Below are 22,452 nucleotides of genomic sequence, written 5' to 3'. Positions count from 1 at the left end.
GTCTAGAATGACAGAGACTCGTGCCTATAACGATCAGATCCATGCAGAAATGGCCCTGCATCCTGGAAACCAGGGACCTTGGGTCTGTGGGTCTGTGCTCCAGTCAAGATGCAGAACAGACTTTGGCTCTGCCACCAAAATGGTCACTTCCCAGAAGAATCTTTATTCCATGTGCTCTCCCAGTTAGGAGCAATCCAGGTTCCCCAGGTCAATCTTCTGTTCTGCAGACAGCTGCATGTGAGACGAGAAGTCCTTGGCCTCTGGTACTGGGTGCGCACCCCCTATACGGCGGCTTCCCTGCACAGAGGCGCTGGTGATGAGCAAGTGAATAACTCTGTGTGGCTTGCTTTCTCTCTTCCCCTGTGCTGTGATGGGTGTGTGGAGGGCCCTCCTTCATGCGTGGAGGCTATTTCCCACTGAAGACATGGATGGACCCTGCCAACCACACTCTAGCCTCTGTGGGACCCTATGGGGCAGGACTCAGCCTGGGACCGAGGACAGGACTCAGATCTGAGGCTGGGGTTGGGACTCAGCCTATCTTCCCTGCTGCCAGCACTGGTTATGGTGGAGACCAAGGGACCTTTACGTCTGCAGCTGCCCAGCACGGAGCCAGGGGCTTTAAATGTCCATTCAGGAGGCAGAGGACAGACCTGGTTGGCTGGTCTGCCCCTGGTACCTGCCAGCCAGCCGGCCCTGGAGCTATTCCAGTGCTCAGCCCTCTCCCTGGTGCTCTCTGGCTCTGCCTGGGCAGTGACAGCAGCATTAACAGGGAGGCTGGTGAGACTGGAGCCCACAAAGGCAGCCCAGCCCCCCTTTCCCTGCTCAGGGCGTGGTGCTGGCTCAGGGTGGTCTCAGGCTTCGGTGGCAGCTTTGGTTCCCAGTGGAGGCTGGCAGGGGGCACAGGCCTAGTTCCCCTGGGGCCTCCAGCCCCACTGGGACTGGGTCCCAGCTCTCCTTGCCCTCTAAAGATAGAAACACACAGCACACACACTCACGTACATCTTCCTCAGGCTTTGCATCTCATAACTCAGGACAAGAGACTCTCAGCGCAGGGAGGGGCCTCAGAGCATTTCACTGACGGAGAAACAGTCCCAGAAAGGAGGACAAGAACTGGGTAACATGCAAGAGACAGAGGCAGGAGCAGAACCCAGACTGAGCTGGGGCATACCACACCCCAGGCCCTGTGTCCTGAGCCTAGATGCCCCCCGTCAGCAGACACTTGCTGTGGAGTGCGATCTCCATGCCCCCCCAACCCTGACGCACACACACATACACACACACACACACACACACTGATGCAGAAACCTGTTTCAGGGGGCCCCACCTGAGCCAGGAGGAAGAGAGACAGGTTCTCACTTCTCACTTTAGTCTCCCTGGAACCTGAGGCAGTAAGCCCCGGGTGTTGGAAGTCCTGTAGATAATTTCAGCCAATTTCTCCCCTGGACTTCTCCATCTCCTTAAATGGCAACACTATACCCCCAGTCACTGAAGCGGGCCACCTGGTGTCATCCCTGCCTCCCAGCTCCTGCTGGAAGCCACCCACCCACTCCTCTCTCCAGTCCCTCCTCATCAGGGCTGGCTCTCCCTCCGAAACCCCTGTCCATCCCAACCCCCACCGCCTGGTCCAGGGCTTCGTACATTCAGGACACTTGCTCTCCCTAGACTTTTCGGTGGCCTCCCTGCCTCTCTTGAGGCTCCTCCAATCCACTTCCTTCCCAGAAGCCACAAAGGCTTTTCTAGAGCACAGATCTGCACATGGGCTCTCCGCTCCCCCTGTCACGCCCCTCAGTGTCCTCGCTCAGGGAGAAAAAACTCAGGCTGCGAGCTGCCCAGTTCCGGCTCTCGGTTAGGGAGGCTGCAGTGGGTTCCTCGTGCGGGCGCACTTGGCCGCCCCCTGCAGCCCCAAGGCTTGATATCCTCGGACGGGGCTTTCCTCCACCTCGCGCCCACCCTCTCCATCCGCGCTGCCCTCCTTCGGACCGTGCCCGGGCTTGAGGAGGTGCACTCCCAGCAGGGCAGAGGGACCGGGGGCTGGAGGCTGGACCCGGCCGAGAGGAGCCGCCCGGCCCCGCCCCTTGGCGCCGCCATTGGCCGCCACCGAGCTGGAGAACCCGCTGCTCCCTGCGTTCCGCCGCTCCTCTTCGGGAAGGTCCCGACTTGGCAGCTCCCGGCGACCCGGCGCAGCGCTCGGAGGCTGCCCGGCAGGTCGGGACTGGGCGAGCAGGGGCCAGGACCCCGCTCTCTCTCGGCCGCTCACCCTCGCACCGAGTCCCTCGCAGCTACGCCGGGCGCGCACTCACACTGCCTCTTGGCGCGCGGCTCCGGGGCGCGATGGACGCAGCACTGCTCCACAGCCTGCTGGAAGCCAACTGCAGCCTGGCCCTGGCTGAAGAGCTGCTCTTGGACGGCTGGGGGCTGCCCCTGGACCCCGAGGGTAGGCGGGAGGCGAGCGGACCTGGGCGGCGTGGGCTCCCTCCTTGGCGCGCTAGATGCGCCCTGGAATCCGCGCTCCGGGCGCCCCGCGCCCTGCGACCCTCGGCGCCCCTTGACCAGGGCGACCCCTCTGAGCCCCGCTCTCTCTCTCGTCGCCAGGTCCCTACTCCTACTGCAACACGACTTTGGACCAGATCGGGACGTGCTGGCCCCGGAGCGCGGCCGGAGCCCTCGTGGAGAGGCCGTGCCCAGAATATTTCAACGGCATCAAGTACAACACGACCCGTGAGTGCCCCCGGACCCTCCGCCGCGGGCTCTGCGACTGCCTCCCGGGAGGACGGTTGAGGGAGGGGGAGGGCCCCGAACCCCCGGACCCAGCGTCGGAGACCTGAAGAGGGCCGCGGCACCGGCCTGCCGCTGGAGTTAAGGACCCCCTATAGCGTTGGGGGCGCCCTCTCCGCCTTGACGCCACTGTAGCTTCAGACCCCAGTAACGCAGTGATTTATTTGCCCACGATTCCCGTGCTCCGTGCGGTGAGAGCCTAGAAAGGGGAGAAAGTAATACTTCCTGCTTTTTGAGGGCAAACCTCTTTCCCACGTTGTAAGCTCTGGGTGCCTGAAGTTTCCCCACTAGGGCTTCTTCTGTTTAGCCAATGCCCCACCCATGGGGGACACATACACTAAGTTCCCAGCCCCTAGGCTGAGTGCGATGATCATACTCTTTCCTACCGGAGAGGAGGAGGGCAGGAGTCAGGAAAGACGAGGTGAGCGCTTGTGTTGGAGGGGTGGGGCATGCAGAGCATAGAGCCGCAGGGCAGAGTGTGGAGTGTCGCCTTTTCTCTACCCCGATGTCCCCAGACTGGTCCTCTGGCTGTGAGTCAGGGGCTGTGGGCAGCGTTACTCCCGCACCCCAGGTAATGCGTAGTGTCTGAATCAGGACCAACCCCCACCTCCTGGGGAGAAACAGCCTGTGCCCTCCTTCCTCCTGGCAAGTGCAGCCTGGCTTGACGCTCTGGGGAAGACCGCTGCAGAGGCTGCCAGAGTCACAGCAGCCAGGGGGGGTTGTTGGCTATGAGCTCTGGTTCTGGGGTGCCTGAGTCTATGCCATGTGGAGTGTCCGATGGGAGCTGGGTGGGAGTGTCTTGTGAGGCTGTGGGACCGCAGCAATGGCTAACCCACCCAGAACGCCTCTCACATCTCCAGCCCCAGCCCACCAGCAGAGAGCCCCCTGAGACCCTGTGTGTGGGGGGCAGGGCTGTTTGCCTGAAGCCCCTCATCCCGGAAACATCCTAGCAACCTCCCTCTGAATATGTGTCTGAATAGTGGCACAGCTCCCCATCACCTCGCACACGCACGCATGCACACATACACATGCCTGTCCAAGCCCTCAGAGGCTAAGGGCAGAGATGGCTCGAGGGCAGGACAGCAGTGCCTGCAGCTGACGCTAAGCGACGATCCCCTGTCTGCACCAGCGGAAGGCTCTGGTGGGCTCAGGGAGCTGCTGTGCTCCGAGGAGTCCAGCGGCAGAGGTGCTCCTCATGGAAGGGGGTGGGAGAGATAGTGGGGCTACTGAGGAAGATTTCTCCATCATCTGAGGACGTGCTTCCTCTCCGTGATTAAAACAGGAAGGGTGCAAGCAGAAGGAATGACTTCCCTGCTTCTTCTAAGTCCTGAGATTTTAAAACTGTATTTGGAGGATCCCGTGAGCTGTGTGGGGTGAGGCAGCGGAGATCAGGGTCCCTGATTCCGACTGGGCCCAGAGACTAAGGGCTGAGTGAGATGATGAAGCATCTTGGCCCCACAGCAGGTGGACCTGAGGGAGCTCTGCTCTGGTTCTTACCCCAGCCTGGGCTGTCTCCTCTTCTCCCCAACCAGCCTGGAGCTCCTCGAGGGCAGGGCCTGCATCTCTTCTTCACGGCATAGCAGAGCACAATATTTGTTCAATCAATTTATTAAACACCTACCATGTGCCAGCCCCTGCACTGGCTTTGAGGCCCTCGCTCACAATCACAACACACAAAAGGAATACAGAGTGATAAATGCCCCGACTCGGGAGGTAAGGAGGAGGAGGCGGGGAAGGGGAGGCAAGGATGACATCCCAAAGGAGGTGCCGGAGCCCAGACCCCAGACCACTCACATCACATCAAATGAGAAGCTGAAAAAAAAGCACCACTGAGGTTGGCACGTGTGCCAATTAGCCCCTGGTATGTAATGAACAATTTTTTTCATTTGGACCAACGTGCTGCCCGCACTGTAACTGCTAGGGAAGGGGCGGGGGAGCATTGCCGTTAACCAGCGCCGCCAGCTGAGGTGGGAAGAAAGCACAGAGGCAGCTCCTGGCAGTGGAAATCTGTGATTGATCTCGCTCCCCCCCCATCCCGCCCCCTGGCCGCTGCTTCCTCCTGCTGTTTGCCTTTTCAGTGGGATCCTTCCCTTAGAAAAAAAGACACAGAGAGGAAAACAGCTCCCTGAGCAGCCTGGGGAGGAGCAGCAAGGGTCCTGGCTCCCCTTCCTGCTCAGTGTTGCTGTGGACAGCCAAACCCTACTGAAGCCTCGTTGTTCAGTGGGCAGGTGCTGCTCGGGTGGGAGAGCAGCAGCGGCTGTTAAGTCCCCGCGAGCTTGCATCCACGCCGCTGAGCACAGAGAATCGGCCACAAAGCTACCAAGAGTGGATCATTTTCCAGGTGCCACCAAGAGAGCTTTGCACACATGATCCCACCCATCCTCACCTCCCTCAGGCCCCCTGAGATACGTACTGCTTCTGTGCCCATATTGCAGACAAGCAAACTGAGGCTCAGAGACATGAAGTAACTTTTCAGGGTTGTAATCAGCTCCTATGCACCAGTGCAGACAGCGGAATCCACAGCCCTCACTCTTAACCACGGGGCAGCACTGCCTCCATGAGAGACAGTTTGTGAGGCGAGCTTAGAGGGACAGAAGAAGACTCCTCCTGTCTCCTCCCTGGAGTTTCAGGGAGGGCTTAGCCGTCTGAGCTGGACTTCTGGAGACAGGCGGGATTTTAGCAAGTGCAAGTGTAATAGGTACAGAGGAGGGGAGGGGACCATGCTTTGTGCCTCAGGACTGGTGAGTGTTGTGTGGAGCACAGGTAACAGGAGGAAGAAACAGACGAGACCAGACAGGTGGATGTTGGTCAGAAGATGCCGAGCATTGCAGAGACTTCTCTGTCAGTGCGGAGTGGGAGGGAACCTGCAGGAGCTCCTGAGCAGAGGAGCTCAGCTTTGGGGCACAGAGTCTCTGGAGGCAAGAGGAGGGGTTAGGAGGCGACTGCAGCTGGCCCTGGTGGTGGTCCGTGGTCGTGGTCAGTAGGTAGAGTGGAAGATGTGGGAGCAGAGGGAAAGATGGAGGCAAGAGACCTCAGGCCTCTGTAATTGACAAGACTGGGATGGGATGGGGAAGTGGGAGGAGTGAGGGATGACACCAGGAAAATGCTGAGCACAGTTGGGGATCTGTTGACTGAGTTGCTGGAGGGACATCTGAGTGGCAATGTCCAGGACACAGTTGGCTGGGTGGAGAAAAGCCCAGGATTGCGCCTCGGGCTGGAGACAAGGCATTCTCAGATGTGTGGTTAGCTAACAGCCACAGGTAGCAAGAGTAGGAGGCTGGGTCAGAGCCCTGATTATTCTCACCCAGAGACTATTGCCAGATGCAGCAGTGGCCAAGGGAAGGGAAGGACTTGTCCATGGTCACACATGCTCGTCTGAGGCAGAACCAAGTTAAGCGTCCATGTGTCCGAGTACCCTGGAGGATCCTCCCCACAACCTGTGCTGCAGCTTCAGTGGCCCAGATTCTGTGTGTCTGTGCTGTCATTTGACCCGTGTTAACTCATAAATCCTTACACATACCCAGTGACAGAGACATAGTATTATCCTCATATTACACATGGGGAAACTGAGGCGCAGAGAAATTAAGTGACTTTCCCAAAGTCACATAGCTTGTAACAGAACAGGGATTCTAACCCAGTCTCTGCTGCCTCTCAGAAAGCAACTCTACTGGGTTAAACAGAAAAGGGATTTGTTGAAAGGATTTGGGGGAGCTTATGGAATCACTGGGTGGGCTGAGGAACCAGATTTGGGACCCGCAGCCAAGAACTCAGGGTAGAGCTGGCCCAGTGAGGGGACCTCCATTCTCCCTGAGTGGGCCCTGCCAACACCACCAGCCCTGGCTGCCAGATGGGCCACAGCCCTGCTTCCACCACTGTCCTGGGATCTTCAGCTTCCTGCAGTGGCCCCCAGGAGGCTTGCTCCCCACCCCCATTGTGTGGGCCCCCAGTTCACGATTTCTCTCTGGCAGGTGCCTCTGATGGGGTGGAGGGAGTGTGTGAAGCTCCAGGTCACACACTCCAGCTCTGGCTACAAGGGAGCCTGGAAGGTGAGGACCTGACATTTCAGCTCAACGGCAGGAGGTGTCCTCTGTGTGCCCCCAGGTTTCCCTGGGCCCATATGGGAAGCAAGTTCAAATCTTGGGCTACCCAAAACTGTCCTAATGTCTGTACACAGCCTCACCTGGGGCAGGTCCCATCCCCTTCCTGGGCCTCAGTCTGCAGGGAGAAGGGGAATGGATGAGCCCAGCCGTGGTCTGGCCAGAGGTGGGTGCTATATTCCATCTCCTTCCACCTCCCACCATTCTACACAGACTCCTCTGAGCTCGTCTCTGTGTGTGTGGATCCCTCTGCCTCTGTCTCTGTTTCTTTTTCTATGTGTGGTTCTGTCTCTGTCTCTGGGTGTAGTTTCTCTCTCTCTCTTTCTATATCTTTCTGTTTCTCTCTGGTTTTCTGTCTATGCTTCTCTCCCTCTCTTCTTCCTTCTCCACCTCTCTTCCTCCCTCTCTCCCTCCCGACCCTCCTCTCCCTCCTCCTCCCTGCCTTCTCCTCTGTCTCTCCCTCCTCTCACCCCTCATTCCAACTGCCTGACTCTGGCACCTCCTCTTGCCTGTCTCTGTGGTCCTCGTGGCTGCACAGGAGAGTCCTGCTGTCTCCTCCTGGACGAGGTCCATTTTCCTCCAGCAAAATCCCTAAGCCCAGCCCAGCTTAGCCTTGGCTCCTTGATCTCAGGCTCCCACTCTGTCCTGGTGGTAATGGCTGGGCCCATCTGTGTTGAAGCATCTGCCAGGACAGAGGAAGAAGAGACACCCCATCTATCCCGACCCCGTGGGGAGAACTGGGGCTCTCCACTTCCAGAGATGTGCTGAAGCACTGGTTGTGTTAAAACGGAAACAAATAAAATGAACGTCTCTAGCCAGAGGGGTCTTCCCATTGGGTCTGCCTGCTTGTGCAGGAATCCCCTCTTCAGCCCCGAGGGGGTGGGGGTGATAAGAAAGGCTGAAGGAGCCCCAGGCTGCTTAAAGACCAGACTCACACAAATCAACAGTCAGGGATTGGAAAGGGGCTTGGTGGGCACGGGGCCATTCCTGGAAGGCTTCCTGGAGGGGATGGGAATGGGCCTTGAAGGTCTTGGAGCAGTGGGGATGTCACACTTGGGGAGGACAGGCCTGGTGCAGAGGTGGAGCCACAGGGAGGGCCCCAGACAGACCCTGCCCTCTTGGTGGAGGAAGTGGAAGTTGTGAATTCAGAGACTCAGGTCTGCATTCTCAGTCCCGGTGAGACCTGATCACACCTTGACCCTGCACCCAAGGACTAGAAGTTACCCTCTGTGTGAGAACTGTTTCCCTGCTGGGAGAGTGGGCAAGTGGGATATGCATGGCTGTCACCGAGCGTTTGGCTAAAAGCAGGAGGGAGGAGAGTGAGCAGAAGTGGATGCACCTCTGGCCCTCCAGACGCCCCGGAGCTTCCCAGCTGCAGGGCCTTCTGTGCTGAGCCCAGCCCCCCCTCTGCTGCTACTTAAGGGTGAGAGATGACTAGCCCAGAGGGGAAAAGACACGTGCCCTTTGTCCCACAGCCAACCTGGGCCCTGCATGGCCTCTGCTGGCTCTGGGAGCCCTTGGTCCACGCTCTAGCATCTTTCACCTCTTCATGCATGGGGCCCAGGCAGCCAAGAAGTGGAAAGGTGGAGTTTTGGCTGTCCTTCTCCCTAAGGACCCTTCACCTCAGGGAGGACCAAAGGTGCAGCCCCCTCCATCCTCCCTCCCTCCTCTCCAGGACTCCTCCAGCTACATCACGGCCCTTTTCCTGCCCAAGCTCACCTCTTATTGACTTTGTGGGTGTGTTGCCCTCTCCCCACTAGAAACGGGCTCTTCAAAGACCCTGCCTTCCAGGGGCTACTGTTCCAGGGAGAGAGACAGACAGACAGACTCTTAAAGAGAACTTTTTGGTATTTGCTCTTAAGTGAAATAGCACAGCCAAGGCTGTAGGAGCACATGGGGGGAGGCTGATTCCAAAAGGAAGGGAAAGCTGGGAACACTTCATGGAAGAAGTGTTGAACAGGGCCTTGAAAACTAGGCCAGTGATGTATCAGGTGGAAGGAAGAGTAGGAACAGAGGTGGAGAGGAGAGGTAGGGAGAGGGAACAGGGCCCAGATCGTGGCGGTCTTAAATGCCAGACCAGGTCATGGGCCTCCTTTCTGCTAGCTTTAAAGCCCCGGCTGCTTGTCTGTAGCCCCGTGATGCAGGACTGGAATGCTCTGGAAGCATGCTGCTTGATTTTCAGGGTGTACCATCTAAATCTAAATCCAGGCTGGCTGAGAGCTTTCGCCTTGGCCCTCCCCTGCCCTCTCTCCTGCTCATTAAGTCAGAGCCTGCACCATCCTTCCTTGCCCACTCTCCCTCCCCACCCACAGCAACTACAACAGAGTCTGGAATTCCCACAGCAAAGCTCCCAGGGACTCTCAGGGACAACCCCAAAGGGCCCCAAGTGCAGCCCACCAACCTCCTACCAGGTCCTGCGGAGTCTGGCCAGGAGCTCCTTTCGTAGTGCCTGGAGGGGTAGGGAGTGGGGTGAGGAACAGCTGGAGGATCCTGGGCCCAAATTCACGAGGGTGCATCTAAGTCCTGGTGTGCCATGATTCACTAAGTGACGGGCAGGTCCCCCTCATCCAAACCTCAGTCTCCTTATATGTGTGAAGGGCACAGAAAATATACTGACCTCGTGGGGCCCTGTCACGTCTGCTTGGGGCTCCCCATGCACAGCTAGGGTATTGTCAGCAAGGGAAGTGGAGGCTACCCTGAGGCCTGGAAGCAGGAGCAGTTGTATCCTTGGGATTATGTCCTTGAGGGTCCTGCTCACGCCAAGGATGGTTATCCTCATTCTTGGGTGGTGTGGCCTTCTGTTGCCTCTGTGATGCACCACAACTCCATGGCCTCTAGACGGTGTATTGGGAGGGGGCAGTCTGTCTACACTAAGAAGGTCTGATCCCCAAAGGCCTCTGGAGAGAGGTATCCCCTTAGTCCCCCAGAACCCCCATGTGTTAAACAGAAGACGTAGGATTCTGCCAGCCAGAGATGTCTTCATGCCACCCTACTTCACAGAAACTATGGTTGAGAGCCTGGTCTAATTCTGGCCAAGCCACCAACTGCTTGTCTCACCTTTGGACAGGTTTTTCTCCTCTTTGGGCCTGAGTTTCTCTGTTCTAGGTAGGGGGCAGACTCGATGAGTTCTTATGACCCCCTTCCCCTGGTGCTCCTCCATTCCATAGCAGCCTCTGCCTCAGGGGTTCCCCTGTTCACCTTCTCCTCCCCGCCTTCCTCCGTGGGCTGGCGTCATGGTGACAAGCCCATTGAGCGTTGCTAAGGTTGACTGGAAGGAGGGAGCCCTGCACAATAGAGGCTGGAGCAAGGGGTAGATGCCTCCTCCCACCTTGCCCCTCCCTGGGGAGGGCTGCAGTCTCACACAATGAGCTAGATTCCAGTCACATGCCTTCCCTTTTTCATGGGCCCAGCGTGGTCTCCATTAAACTGCTCTTTGCCTCCCTGACTCAGTTTCCCCACTGTCTGCTGTAAGTATGTACATTTACCCCTCCCATGCTCACTCAAGGATGGAAGGGCATCATGAGTGAAAAGTCCTTTGGAAATAGGGAGCTGAAGGTTTTTGGAGGTCCAGAATGGACAACTGGGGCCCCAAGAGCAGTGTCTACACAACACTGAAAAACTGAAATAGAAGTTCCCTGTCCCTCATCCCAAAGGCCACAAGGAGATGGCAGCCCTGGGGAGGCCCTTCTCAACCTGGTGACTGATGTGGGCATGGCAAATTCCCAGTCTCTTATCCCAGCGCTCCTTCTAGTCAGGCTGGTTCTGAGCTTGGATGGCATCGCCAGCTGCCCCCACCCACAACCCCACCAATGTGCTGTATCAGATTGAGACAGGGAAGCTTCAAGCTGCACCCAGAGCCAGCCAGCCCTAGTTAATGCAGCTGCATCTCAGAGGTGCAGGAGTGCTAACTCAGAGACACACGCATTGTTTGGAAAGCTTAGGGGGACTATGCTGTTGGTACCATGACCATTTGAGACTTCCCCAAATGGTCTCAACTGGAGGTGAAAAGAAACTGGTTATTCCCCATAGCATCATTGCCCAGTCCAGGCAGTGGAGAGTTTTCCCACGGGAGGTAAGAAAGGTTACACAAGGTGAAGGCCAAAGATTTCCCAGCAAGGCCCCAAGCCAGACAGAAGAAGATAGCTAGGTCTGGAGCAGCCCACCTCCAGGGAAAGGGAGTAAGAGGACTGAGGGTGGGTATCTGGCCCCTAAGGCATTTTCTACTCTGGGGATCTAGACACTAAGTGGCTAAGACACTGCAGAAGGGGCACAGCTGGCTGCATCTTCTGGAACACAGTGTAGCAAGGAGAGCCTCACCTTTCCTGAAACACTGACTCCAGGTTCCCCTTTGAAAAAGTGTCCCAGGGGAGAGAGAGCTAGTTCTGACTCTTCATTGCTGGTGACCGTGGACATGTCATTCTCCCTCTTTGGGCCCCTCCAGAGAAAATGAGGGAGAAGTTGCCTCCCCCTCTTAAATTCCCAAGGAGATGCCTGCTGACCCAGTTTCCAGTGCACTTTCCTGGGAACAGTTGAAGCTTTCTTGCCTGGAATCTGGAGGATGCTGACCACAAGTTGCTGTTTTAGACTGACACCCCTACTCACCATGGGGCTAGACTTACAGTGTCAGCAGTTCTGGAAGCGGGGCTCAGCCTACCTATGGCATGTGTGTGAGACCCTGGATGCCTCCTGCAGGTGTGACTGTTTTGCACTTGCTGTGCAACTTGGCAGAGCCTGGGCATCCAAGGTGGTGGACTGTCTTCTCAGCCCACTCCAAGCCTCTCATCTTCGTTCAGAGTTCTCCAGTAACCTAGGCAACAGCACCACCTCGGTCCATCCTGAGCCCCTGTGTACTCAGCTCTGTGTAGTCCTTAAGAAAGTGCCAAAGGAGAGGGCGACCTAGGCCTTGCCTCCCTGGGCCAGCTGGGAAAGCATAACCCCTTTACAGGGGTCAGCAAGAGAGCAATCCTGGCCCAGCCTAAGCTAGGAGAAGTGAGCAGCTGAACCCTCAGTGGACTGGAGTGTCATGGAAGCACCTGGAGGAACTAGGGCTGAAGCTGGGCCTTAAAGAGGAACAGGAGTTAGCTTGACCTTCTGGGGCTGAAAGCAGGGTGGGAGGGCTGCGTGCTGGGAGCTCTCCAAGGTCCCCCACCTGCATGTGTGGTGGGGAGCGATGTCATTCTGCTGTCCGTGGTGCTGAAAGTTCTGGTCGTGCACAGTGACCTCATTCCTTCAGTAACTATTGCTTCTGGTCCTTCCCACCCCTCTGCCAGCACCTTCCTGCCCCTACTCTTGTCATTTTATTTCCAGATATCCAGTGACCACATTGTTGCCCCACAATCCCACTCACTCACCGTGCCCAACTTGTCTCTTGCACTCTTTCCCCCATAACTACCACCAGAAATGGTCCCTCATAGTCCCTGTCTTCCATACCTTGCCACTTAAACTATGAGAGATAGAAGTGCCAACCTAGGGAGCACTTGAAAGTGATGTAAGGACATTTGGAGTTGTCACAATGGCTCAAGTGTACTACTGGAATTTAGCAAATTGAGAAATCTCATACAACAAATACTTGGCCCACCTCAGATGGAGTAGCATCATTGAGAAACAATTTACATTACTTTTTATGAGAGAGGAAACTCAGGCCAAAAGAGAAGGGGCTTAGCCAAGGTCACTTAGCCAGCCAGATACAAAACTACAAATAGAATATGGGCCACGATCTTCTCCCACCCAGGCTTTTGGATCACTCAGGTGACTGCCTGAACCAGGAACTCTTATCAAAGTGTCAGCATCTGTAAGGGGGGAGCCCACTGTAATGGGGGCTTTTGACAGGCTGGGGCCACTCTGGAGGCAGAGTCCTGGAAAACTGCTAGGGATAGAGTCCAGGCTTCCCAGGCCACAGAGCCCTGGAAGAGAAGACCCTGCCTGTACCATCCAGACCCTAATGCCCATGGCAGGCCACATCACACACCATCAGCATCGATCTTCAACAGGGGTACCTGTGTTGCCGTGGTAACAGGTACCTACCTCACTGCATGCATCCCTGAGATCCTGGCCTAGCCACCTGGCCTCAGACTTTCCTTGCCCATCTTCCCATGGTTCCTGGGGAACTCTTCCTGTATTACCCTCTCCTGTCCAAAGCTGTGTCTGCGGGCTCAGTGTCCTCATTAGCCAGTTCCCCTGAAGAGCTGGGAACATCTGTCCTTCAGTCCCCAGGCACCTAGTGTCTGTAGCCAGAACCACACCCCCAGGCATGGCTGGGCCCCCAGAGGGGTGACCCCTCCCACCACTACATCACACATCTCAGACCCTGCTTTCCAAGGTTTGGACAGATCTGAGTCGAATTGATTCAGCCTACCTGTACTCAATGGCTCACTTCTGAGGGAGGATCCAGTGACCTCAATATGATCTCTCCCTGTTTGTCTGTCCCCAAGCAGCTCAAGTTCAGTAGCAAAGAAAAGAGGGCTCAAGTCCAAAGAGATGAAGTCCATAGTGAATTATGGCAAATGCTCTAAAAGAGATTTTTGTTTTTCAAACCATGGATTGTAGCACAATAGTGGATTGTGAAGTCAATTTAGTGGGTCATAACAAGCACTTGTATATAATAAATAGGATTCATTAGAATATAATAGAAAGAAAAATATTATAGCTGCGGTCAAAACAAATTTCACTTTGTGAAACTGGATTCAGTAAAGTGGTGCGTGTGTACTGGGTTGTGATAAGAAATGCATGTGTTGCTGTGGTTCAAGGGCAATAGAGTGTGAAAGCCTGTGCTCAAGAGATGGGAAGACATAGAGAAGGTGTTTAGAGGTAAAAAATAAGAGATTGCTTAATAGCTCGGGTGTTGGGGAAGCCTCCAGGAGGAAGTGGCATATGAGCTGGGGTTTAAAAGATAGGTAGGAGTTTGTCAGTGAGCAGTGGGTGAGAGTGAGGAGGATGTTCCAAGGGGTGTTTCAGCATAGAGCCAGGGATGCAGCAGGCCTGCTAGTGCAGAAGTCACCTGCCGTTAGAGTGATGGAGGTGAGTGGGGGAAGTTAGGCTGGGGCCCGAGTGTTGAGGGCCTTGAATATCACACCAGGAAAGTTGGACTTTATTCCCAAGAGCAATAAAAAGCCCCTGATGGCTTTTAAGCAGGAATCAAAGTGATCACTCTGGCAGTCGGAGTAAAGGATAGAGAGAGTCGAGGGGACAAGAGAAGAGGCAGGGAGGCAAGATAGTAGGCTGTTGTGCCAGTCCAGGCAAGACAACCAGAGAGAGCGTGGAGGGATGGGCAGGAAGGAGGTGGACTCTGGAAAAAGAAAGAGGAGACAGAATCCACAGAACTTGGTACCCCAGGGGCACTGATGTAAGGACCCAGAAAGATCTCAGATTTGCAGCCTCTCTGTCCTGAGTCCCTCCCATTCACAAACCCACCACAAAATATCATACTTGGGAAATGAATATTCTGAGCCCCTGTCCTCGGGGAGCCACACGCTGATCAGAGAAAGCAGACTCACACACCCGAACAACTCAGGCCAGGTCCTGAGCAAGGGCTGGAGTGTGGGGCTCAGGCTGTCAGGACTCCAGGGTGGGGAGTAGGGGTCTCAGGAGAAAAATTGGTGAGATGGGAGCAATCTGGGAACCCCTCCCAGAGGAAGGGGCTTAGTACTGAACTTCAAGAGAGCTAGATAACGTCTACAAACACATCCCCAGAAGATCAATTTTTCTTCCGTTTGAACCACAGCTGGGATCAGGATCTGTTCACTTCCCACAGGCCTGTGGAGAGGGACTCTAAACCCCCATCAGAAAGGGATTGTTCACTTTACAGAAGGACCTGATACTCCCTAGATACCTTGACGTGGGGTCTTCTGGCTTCACCCTACACTCTGTTGTTTAGTTCAGTAACGTCACTGACCCTATGCATCAAATTGTCTTAATACACAACTTTTCCACAGTAAAACAACTCTGAGGAGGAAGAAAACCCAAGCGGGGAATTGGGCGCCCTGGTCAAAAGCAAAGAGCCTGTGTCCTCACGTTGGGGTCAGAATCCGTGTCAGACTGTCACTGGCCTGGTCGTCACACCTTGGCCAGGGCCCTGCCAGAGGCTGGCCACATGTTGACAGGCCCAAGGAAGCAGGAACAGGCGCGTAACATCCCTGAATTTGAAAAATCTGTGAGCTCAGAGCACCAAATTAAAAAACAATTAAGCTAATAGACTCTCCCCCTTTGTTTCTGCTCTTCAGCAAGTGCTTCTTAATAATTCAATTGCTTTTAACTCACTGTCGGTTCAACGGAAGTGGGTTTTTTAAGTAACTTAATTATTTCACAACTCACTGCTTCCCAAAACCATCTAAGCTTCCCCCTCCAGCTCTGTGAGCTATTTATTTTTTTGGCTTTATACTGTATATCTAACATAGGCCCCAAAGAAAACTCCACAAACAGCTGCCCATTAGCCAGAGAGCAGAACCCTGGTACAAATCACCCCCAATGATGGATGGTTTAGAATTTGCAGTCCAGTGGGAGAGGTAAGACACAAACTGATGGTGCTAGGCAGAGAAGAGGCTGGTGAAGGGCTCTCAGGTAGGGGGGGTTCCTCCTGGCTGGAGGTTGAGGGTGGGCTACCTGGAGGGGGCGGCTTAGGAGCTAGACCTTGATGTCAAGCTAGGGCTTAAAGACAGGTAAATAGGAGCATCCTTGACCTTTGTACATTCCCCTTCAATAGAACCTGCACTTTTGTGCATCTGACACGGGTGCTCTGAAATATCTTTTCACACTTCCCATTCCAACTTTAATACAGAGGCTGGTTCTCAAACATTTAGAGACGTCACATGGGGGTCTCTCAGGCAGCCGTAGCTCAGGGTCAGCAGCACGGTCCTGTTTCCCCAAATTTCTCTCATTGCTGTGTTGCCACTGCTCCATCGCCTAGGGATTAAGAACATAAAACCTGAAGCCACACCTTCTGGGTTTGAACTCTCTTCTCATCTTTGCGTCTTTGGTGAGCAGCTTAATCTCTTTGTGCCTCAGTTTCCTCCTCTGTAAAATGGGTTGATGTTAGTACCTACTTCCTGAGGTTGCTGTGAGGACTGAATGGACAAGCATAGATAATGCAGTTTAGAAAAGGGTCTGGTATACGGGAAACCCCTGCTATGTAAATGGGAGCTATTATTAAAATGGAAGTACTGCTGCTGGTGGGGAAAAGGATGGACCTCATAAGCATAAAGTGGTTGAGATAAGGATGGAGGTTGTTTGGTCTGCTGAGAGCAGTGAAACTTCAGAACCCAGGGCTCACAATTGGGTTTGGTTTCAAACAAACATTAAAGAAAGTGTACAAAATGCTAGTCAAAGATTGTATCAAAAATGGATTTTATCATGCTTTTTAGTTACCATGAGTGGTAAGCCTTTTGTGCAATTTTCACATGACTTTCACATGAACTTTCACATGAACTTTCAGACATGCGTTGAGTTTCCTGGCCTAGAGAGGCTGAGGAGCATGGACCTTAACCTGTGGGCACCTGGGAGCCAGGGGGTGTTCTTGAGGAGGGGAGTGACCTGCCTTTTGGTCTTTTGTAGGGAATGCCTACCGAGAGTGCTTGGACAATGGGACATGGGCTTCACGGATCAACTACTCACAGTGTGAGCCCATTTTGGATGATAAGGTGAGTGGCCCCCACCTGCTCTGACCTCGATCCTTATACAGGTATTAGGACTTACGTTGAGCAGAACCAGTCTTTGTGCAACCAAACCACTCCTTTCTGTATCTCTTGCCCTTGCCCCCATGTCCTGCCCTGTGCTCAGTGACACTGTGCTGGGTAGAGGAGGGGGACATGGAGCCTCACCCTCAGGAGAGCTCCGGCTGGTGGAGGACACAACCAAGGTGGCATGTGCCACAAGAAGAGAATATCTTATAACCAGAGCCCCAACATCTAACAGTCTGGGTGAGCTCCTTCCTCCTCCGGGCCTCAGTTTCCTCATCTGGCATTCTGAATCTATGACTCCACATGGAAACAAGGGCCACCCCCAGAAGGGCAGTCCCACGGGGAACTGGGTCCCACTGAGACCTCACCAGCCCCCCTGGCTCTAACTGGATTCCGTGCTGCCTGTGGTGCTGGCCGCCTCACCTTTGAAGCTGCACCTCATTCCTGACCCAGAATGATACGTGCCACTTCACCCTTCCTCATTCACCCGGGACAGCCCCCAGTGGGTCCGGAGCTTTTCCCCAAAAAACGTCCAAGTTCAGAGGAAAAACGTTTGTCTACTCTGAGAAAGTGATTCTACAAAATGTGAGCATAAGGGGGTCTTGCAGTGAGGGCCACGGGAGTGGCAAGCGGGCCGGTCCCCTCCAGCCCTCTGTCCTCACCTCCCCATCTTTCTGAGCACTGGCCAACCAAAGTGGGGGTGGGGTGCAGTGAGGGATAGTCGGCCCTGGCAGGAAGGAGTACTTTATCACTGCCTCTGTTTAGAATTGCTAGCACATGGTGATGATAAAAAGTAGGCTGGCTTGTAGTTGATTTTAATGCTGTTCTTACATTCTCCCCCTCATTGCTGCACCCAGGGCAGGCTGATCCCAAGGCACCCCCCAGACCTCTCATAGGTCCCTGCTTCTGAGCAAAGGAGGGCAGGTTGGCTCCATTGCACAGATGTCAAAACTGAGGCCCAGAGATATAGATCGACTCACCTGCAGTCACTCAGTGAGCTAGGGTCTGAGCTGAGACTAAACACAGGGGTGGCAACTCCAGAATTAAAAAGAAAAGAAAATATACACACCCACACCTCTGGCACATCTCAGGATAGGCAGTGTACAAAGCTGCCCGGAGTTGCATGTTGGGAGGCCGGAGCGTAGCCATTTATGTCAAGAGCCACCCAGGGCCGATAGGAGTGAGCTCCCTGAGCCAGGCGTGGCGATGACATGCAGAGCCACTTCTGCCCCAGGTCAGGACACGACATGGCCACCGCTAGAGAGCCCAGCCCCACCCTCCTCATGCCCCATGCCTCCGTCTGCCCTGTGTCTGTCTGTCTGTCCAGCAGAGGAAGTATGACCTGCACTACCGTGTCGCCCTTGTCGTCAACTACCTGGGCCACTGCGTTTCCGTGGCAGCCCTCGTGGCTGCCTTCCTGCTTTTCCTGGCCCTGCGGTGAGTCCACATCCCACCCCCTGCTTTCTCCCCGCCCCTCCTCCCATAGCACCCCCTTCACCTCTCCTAGACTTGTCACCTCCCTCCAGGGGCCTGGGGCCAGTGGACAAACGGGGTCCAGGGGAGGTGCCAGGGCACTGACTGCTGGCAGACATGCAGGATACAAAAGGGGAGCTGGCTCTGAGAGGGCCACTACGAGTGGGAATTTGGCTCCTGGTGCAGCCCTGCCTTCACCCCAGGCTGAGCCTTCCTGTCCCAGCTGACCCCTGACCCCAGCTGGCCCCTCATCCCAACCCCAACTGAGCTCTGACCCCAGGTGGAGCCTGTCCCAGCTGAGCCCTGACCCTGGCTGACCTGGGCCTCCCACAGGAGCATCCGTTGCCTGCGGAACGTGATCCACTGGAACCTCATCACCACCTTTATCCTGAGAAATGTCATGTGGTTCCTGCTGCAGCTCATCGACCACGAAGTGCACGAGAGCAACAAGGTCGCTGGGCGGAGGCTTGGGGCTGGGCTGGGGGGCTCCAGGGTCTGTGGGCACCCGCCTTTCTTGCCCAGCCCTCAGGTGCAGACCCAGAGCTGCGCTCACCACCACCCCAGTCATTGCCCCTCCAGAGCTTGGGCCAGGGGTGCGTCGAGGACTGCCAGGCCGGGGTCTTGGGAGCAGCACAAACCTGACGCCAGACTTTGGTTTATCCCATTCCACTCCCTGTCTCAGGAATTCAGAACCTCCCAAAGCCCATTAGAGAAAAGCAGGCTGGAATTAACCTCTGCTGAGCTTTATCTCACTTAATTCCGGTGACAGACCTGTTGGAATTATTTTCCCCATTATACAGACATGGAAACTGAGGCTGAAAGGTCAGGAGACACTGTAATGATGCCTCTCTATCTGGGGCCAGCAGGATCTTGAGCAGGCCATCCCACGTGTTAGCTGTCCACTCCAGATTTGTGTCAACTGCTGTTGTCCTGTGTCCAAATCATTGTAAAACTGGAGACTGGAATGGGGCCAAGCAGAGTCCTTTGGCACACCATTAGAGACTTCTCAATACATTTTCTTTGGATGGCTGGACCTGAGCAGACACCCAGCCTGGTGTGACCCCTGACTTGGCCCCACACTGAGCCCTGCCCCAGCACCAACTGAGGTAAACCCAATTTGGGGTGCCTGCAGCCCAATATTTGCTTGTACTGATAAGATGTCACTTAACCTGGAGAAAAGCTGGGGGGGGGGGGGTGGGATCTTTGGCTTCCCACCTCAGCAGGACTTTCTCAGGACAGAGGAGACAGATAGCCATGTGGGGTCCAAGATCAGGCCTGGGACCATGGGGGAAAGCCACGGAGGCAGCGGTCAGCTCAGCACGGGAGCGTGTCTGACAGCCAGGGCTGTCACAGCTGGACAGAGAGAGGTTGGGGCGTCCATGGAGCAGAGAGCTCCCCATCACAGGGCACCACTCCCTACACCCCAGCCTTAGCTCTGAGGATTCCTAGGGGCAAACTCCTGGGGAAAACGGCCAGGTAGGGTCTGTTGAGAAGAGCTCTGGCCTGGAGGCCAAAGACCTGGCCGTGGCTCACTGTGGCCCTGGGCAGCTTTTCCTCTGCCCGCACCCTTGGCTCCCCTCTGCAAGGTACTTGGGAGGGTAGCCTTGCTCAGAGGGGCAGGGACCAGTTCCCTTCTGCTGGGGAGGCAGATGGCAACAACACTCATTTCTTGGTGCCTGCCTTTGCCCTCCTTCATCTCCTCTAACCACCCGATAAGACGGCATCATTATTTTCTCCATGTCACAGTGAGGTTCAGAGAGGTACAGCCACTTTCCAGAGGCCTTGGAGCTGGCGATTCTCCCTCTGGAGCCAGCGGTGATCATACTAAACCCAGAATCTCCCCAAACCAGAGACTGTGGAGAGTCGCCGCCACGGCTGCAGTTCACTCACATCGGCCCTGTACAATTATTCATAGAACAATTTTCTTTTAATCGACTCACTACTTTTTTCTATGTGAAATTACATATTCCATCCCTGAATGGAAAGCAGTCTGATTTGCTGTGGATTGAAGGTGACCCTCAAAAAAAATAAGTGAAAGCACAACGGCGTTGTTCAATTCTAGCCGCTTCTGCAGAAAGCTCAGAGCCAGACTCCTTTCTTTATTAAAAAGGGAGATTAGGAAGCTCTGGGGAGATGCTAAAGACACATTAGCACCCGCAGAGACTGGCGCCTTAACCTAATCTAGAACAGTGAGAGAGAAATGACGAGGGATGAATTCCCAGAATGAGATTGGGGGGTGTTTAAGGCCATGTCCATGACCTAAAATGACCTCCCCTCCGTCAGCACCCAAGCTGCACCCTTGGGCCCTGGCCCCAGGCAGCCCCTGACCGCCGCCCGCCCCGTGCAGGTCTGGTGCCGCTGCATCACCACCATCTTCAACTACTTCGTGGTGACCAACTTCTTCTGGATGTTCGTGGAGGGCTGCTACCTGCACACGGCCATCGTCATGACCTACTCCACCGAGCGGCTGCGGAAGTGGCTCTTCCTCTTTATTGGATGGTGTGAGGGTCCTGGGGGGCCGGCAGGGCCTAGTGGGGAGGGGGTACTGCTGACAAGGTCACTTCCCTTCACCTTGGGTCCAAGGACGGGAGCGCAGCCCTGCCCGCCATCCCCAGGACAGTGTGAGGATGCAGCCGCTCCCCTCCATGCTGGCAAGGAAGAAGCAAATGGTCCTCCAAAGAAATTCCTCAGAGAGCCCTCCTCTCCTTGCCTGCAACGGCCAACCCAAAGACCTTTGTCTCTGGCTTCGAAAGAGAAGCTGGCCAGCTCCACTTCTCTATCAAAGAATCTCAGTGAATCACCTGGTCCCCTCCTCTCTGACCAGCTTAGAGGTGATGGCTGAGAGTCGGGGAGGGATGGGGTTGACGTCTAAGGACAAGGCCCCCAGGTCGTGGATAGCCCACAGTGGGACAATTGGAAACATGATCCCAGGCCCTTGTGGTCCTCCTACCTGTATTCTACAAGAGGGGCCCTGTCCATCTGTCTGTCCCCTGCAGCCCGTGTCTGTCCTTCTTTCAGGCATCCCCTGCCCCATCATCATCGCCTGGGCCGTTGGCAAACTCTACTATGAGAACGAACAGTAAGTGGAGCAGGCCAGCCACGGGGGTCAGAGGGATGTTAGGACAGGTCAGCCATGGGCTGCAGCCAAGCCATAGGGCAGGAACTGCAGTCACGCCAGGACAGATTCACTTTCCTGCTGTGCTTAAATTGAAAAAGTATCCCTGGCACCCTGGACAGGTGTCAAGTCAACTTTGTTCATTGAATTGAGTTAGGAATCATGGTTCCTTGAAGGGCCCCAATGCGTGACCCCGTTGGCCTTTGGTAAGGCTTCCTCCTCAGAGTGGAATGGGGCAGGTCCGCCCCGGGGGCCAGGGGCTGGAGGCTTCCACAGACGCCCGGGCTGGGGCAGTGGACACTTGTTTCATTCTGGAATCTCAGTCTCTGGTGGGGTACAGTGTCCTATCCTGGGACCCTCCTTGTACCAGAGACTTTGATACACTGAGCCACGGCCCAGATGATGGCAACTCTGGCCATGGACCAGCCAAGGAGCGCCTGGGAAGTCAGGTGCCACCAGCTGAGGCGAGAGGGGACGTGAGAACATAGGTGTCTGTATACAAATCTGAGGCTGAAGAGAGCTGGTGGGATTTGGGAGCAGGGGCAGGAAGGGGATGGGTTCCAGGAGCTCACCATTAGGAAGAGATCCTAATGATAAAAGCTGCCCAAGAATAAGAGGGCTGCCTTGGGAGTGGTAAGCTTCCCGTCAAAGGGGGTGTTCAAGCAAAGACCAGAAACCTCAATGCTGGGAGACAGTAGGGGAGATTTCCTGTTTGAGGCAATGTGCACCAGATGATCTCTGAGGTTGTGGAGGACACAGTCAATTTCCCAAAGTCCGTGTGGCCCTTCCCGAGGTCCAGTAGGAGTTGCTGGCATAGCCAGACCAGGTGCTGGCCCAGCATTTCCCTGGACCCTGAAGCATCTCCACCCACCGTTCTCCTCAGAGGATAAGGAAGCCTCTGGTAGCAGCAGGCCCCCTTCACTGGGTGAATGAGGCTCAGCTTGGAGAAAGGCCAGGCCTTAGGGCAGGATAAGGCTCCCCATCTGCTGCTTTCAGTGGCTGAGTGCCTGTCACATGAAGCAATGAGTTCTGAGCAATACAGAAACAGGTGGCACAGGGTGATTTGGCCCTGGGCCAGCAACGGGGAGCCCAGCTCTCCCTTCACTTGTGAGCCTCCTGCATGCCCAGCCCTGGGCCCAGCAGTCTGGGATGGGGTGAGTGAGTAAGAAGGAGGAGGAGGAGCCCCAGGGCCTGCCCTCCATCCAGCTGGGGAGACCAGACCCTCCATATAAGGCAACATGCAGCCCAGGGGTAAGCAGGATGGTCAGTGGGGCTGGGGCTGTGCACCCAGGCTTTTTGGGAAGGTGCAGCCCTGGAGATG

General features: G+C 55.4%; 1 protein-coding gene across 4 annotated transcripts in view; it reads left to right on the top strand.

The window, feature by feature from the left end:
- CRHR2 (corticotropin releasing hormone receptor 2) overlaps positions 1-22,452 on the top strand; it is a 48,129-nt gene that overhangs the window by 13,898 nt on the left and 11,779 nt on the right. The window contains exons 1-7 of one of the 4 annotated variants that reach the window (XM_070616151.1): positions 2,086-2,434; positions 2,593-2,718; positions 16,419-16,504; positions 17,871-17,980; positions 18,350-18,467; positions 20,364-20,517; positions 21,035-21,095. In XM_070616151.1, coding sequence (XP_070472252.1) covers positions 2,332-2,434; positions 2,593-2,718; positions 16,419-16,504; positions 17,871-17,980; positions 18,350-18,467; positions 20,364-20,517; positions 21,035-21,095 — 758 coding nt within the window. In that variant the 5' untranslated portion in view covers positions 2,086-2,331. Of the gene's footprint in view, positions 1-2,085; positions 2,435-2,592; positions 2,719-16,418; positions 16,505-17,870; positions 17,981-18,349; positions 18,468-20,363; positions 20,518-21,034; positions 21,096-22,452 lie in introns of those variants that run through there. The other 3 variants (XM_070616150.1, XM_070616148.1, XM_070616149.1) reach the window with 3 other exon arrangements.

This window comes from Equus przewalskii, chromosome 4 (genome assembly GCF_037783145.1).
Source record: "Equus przewalskii isolate Varuska chromosome 4, EquPr2, whole genome shotgun sequence".
NCBI lineage: Eukaryota > Metazoa > Chordata > Mammalia > Perissodactyla > Equidae > Equus > Equus przewalskii.
This window is presented reverse-complemented; position numbering and strand designations above follow the sequence as displayed.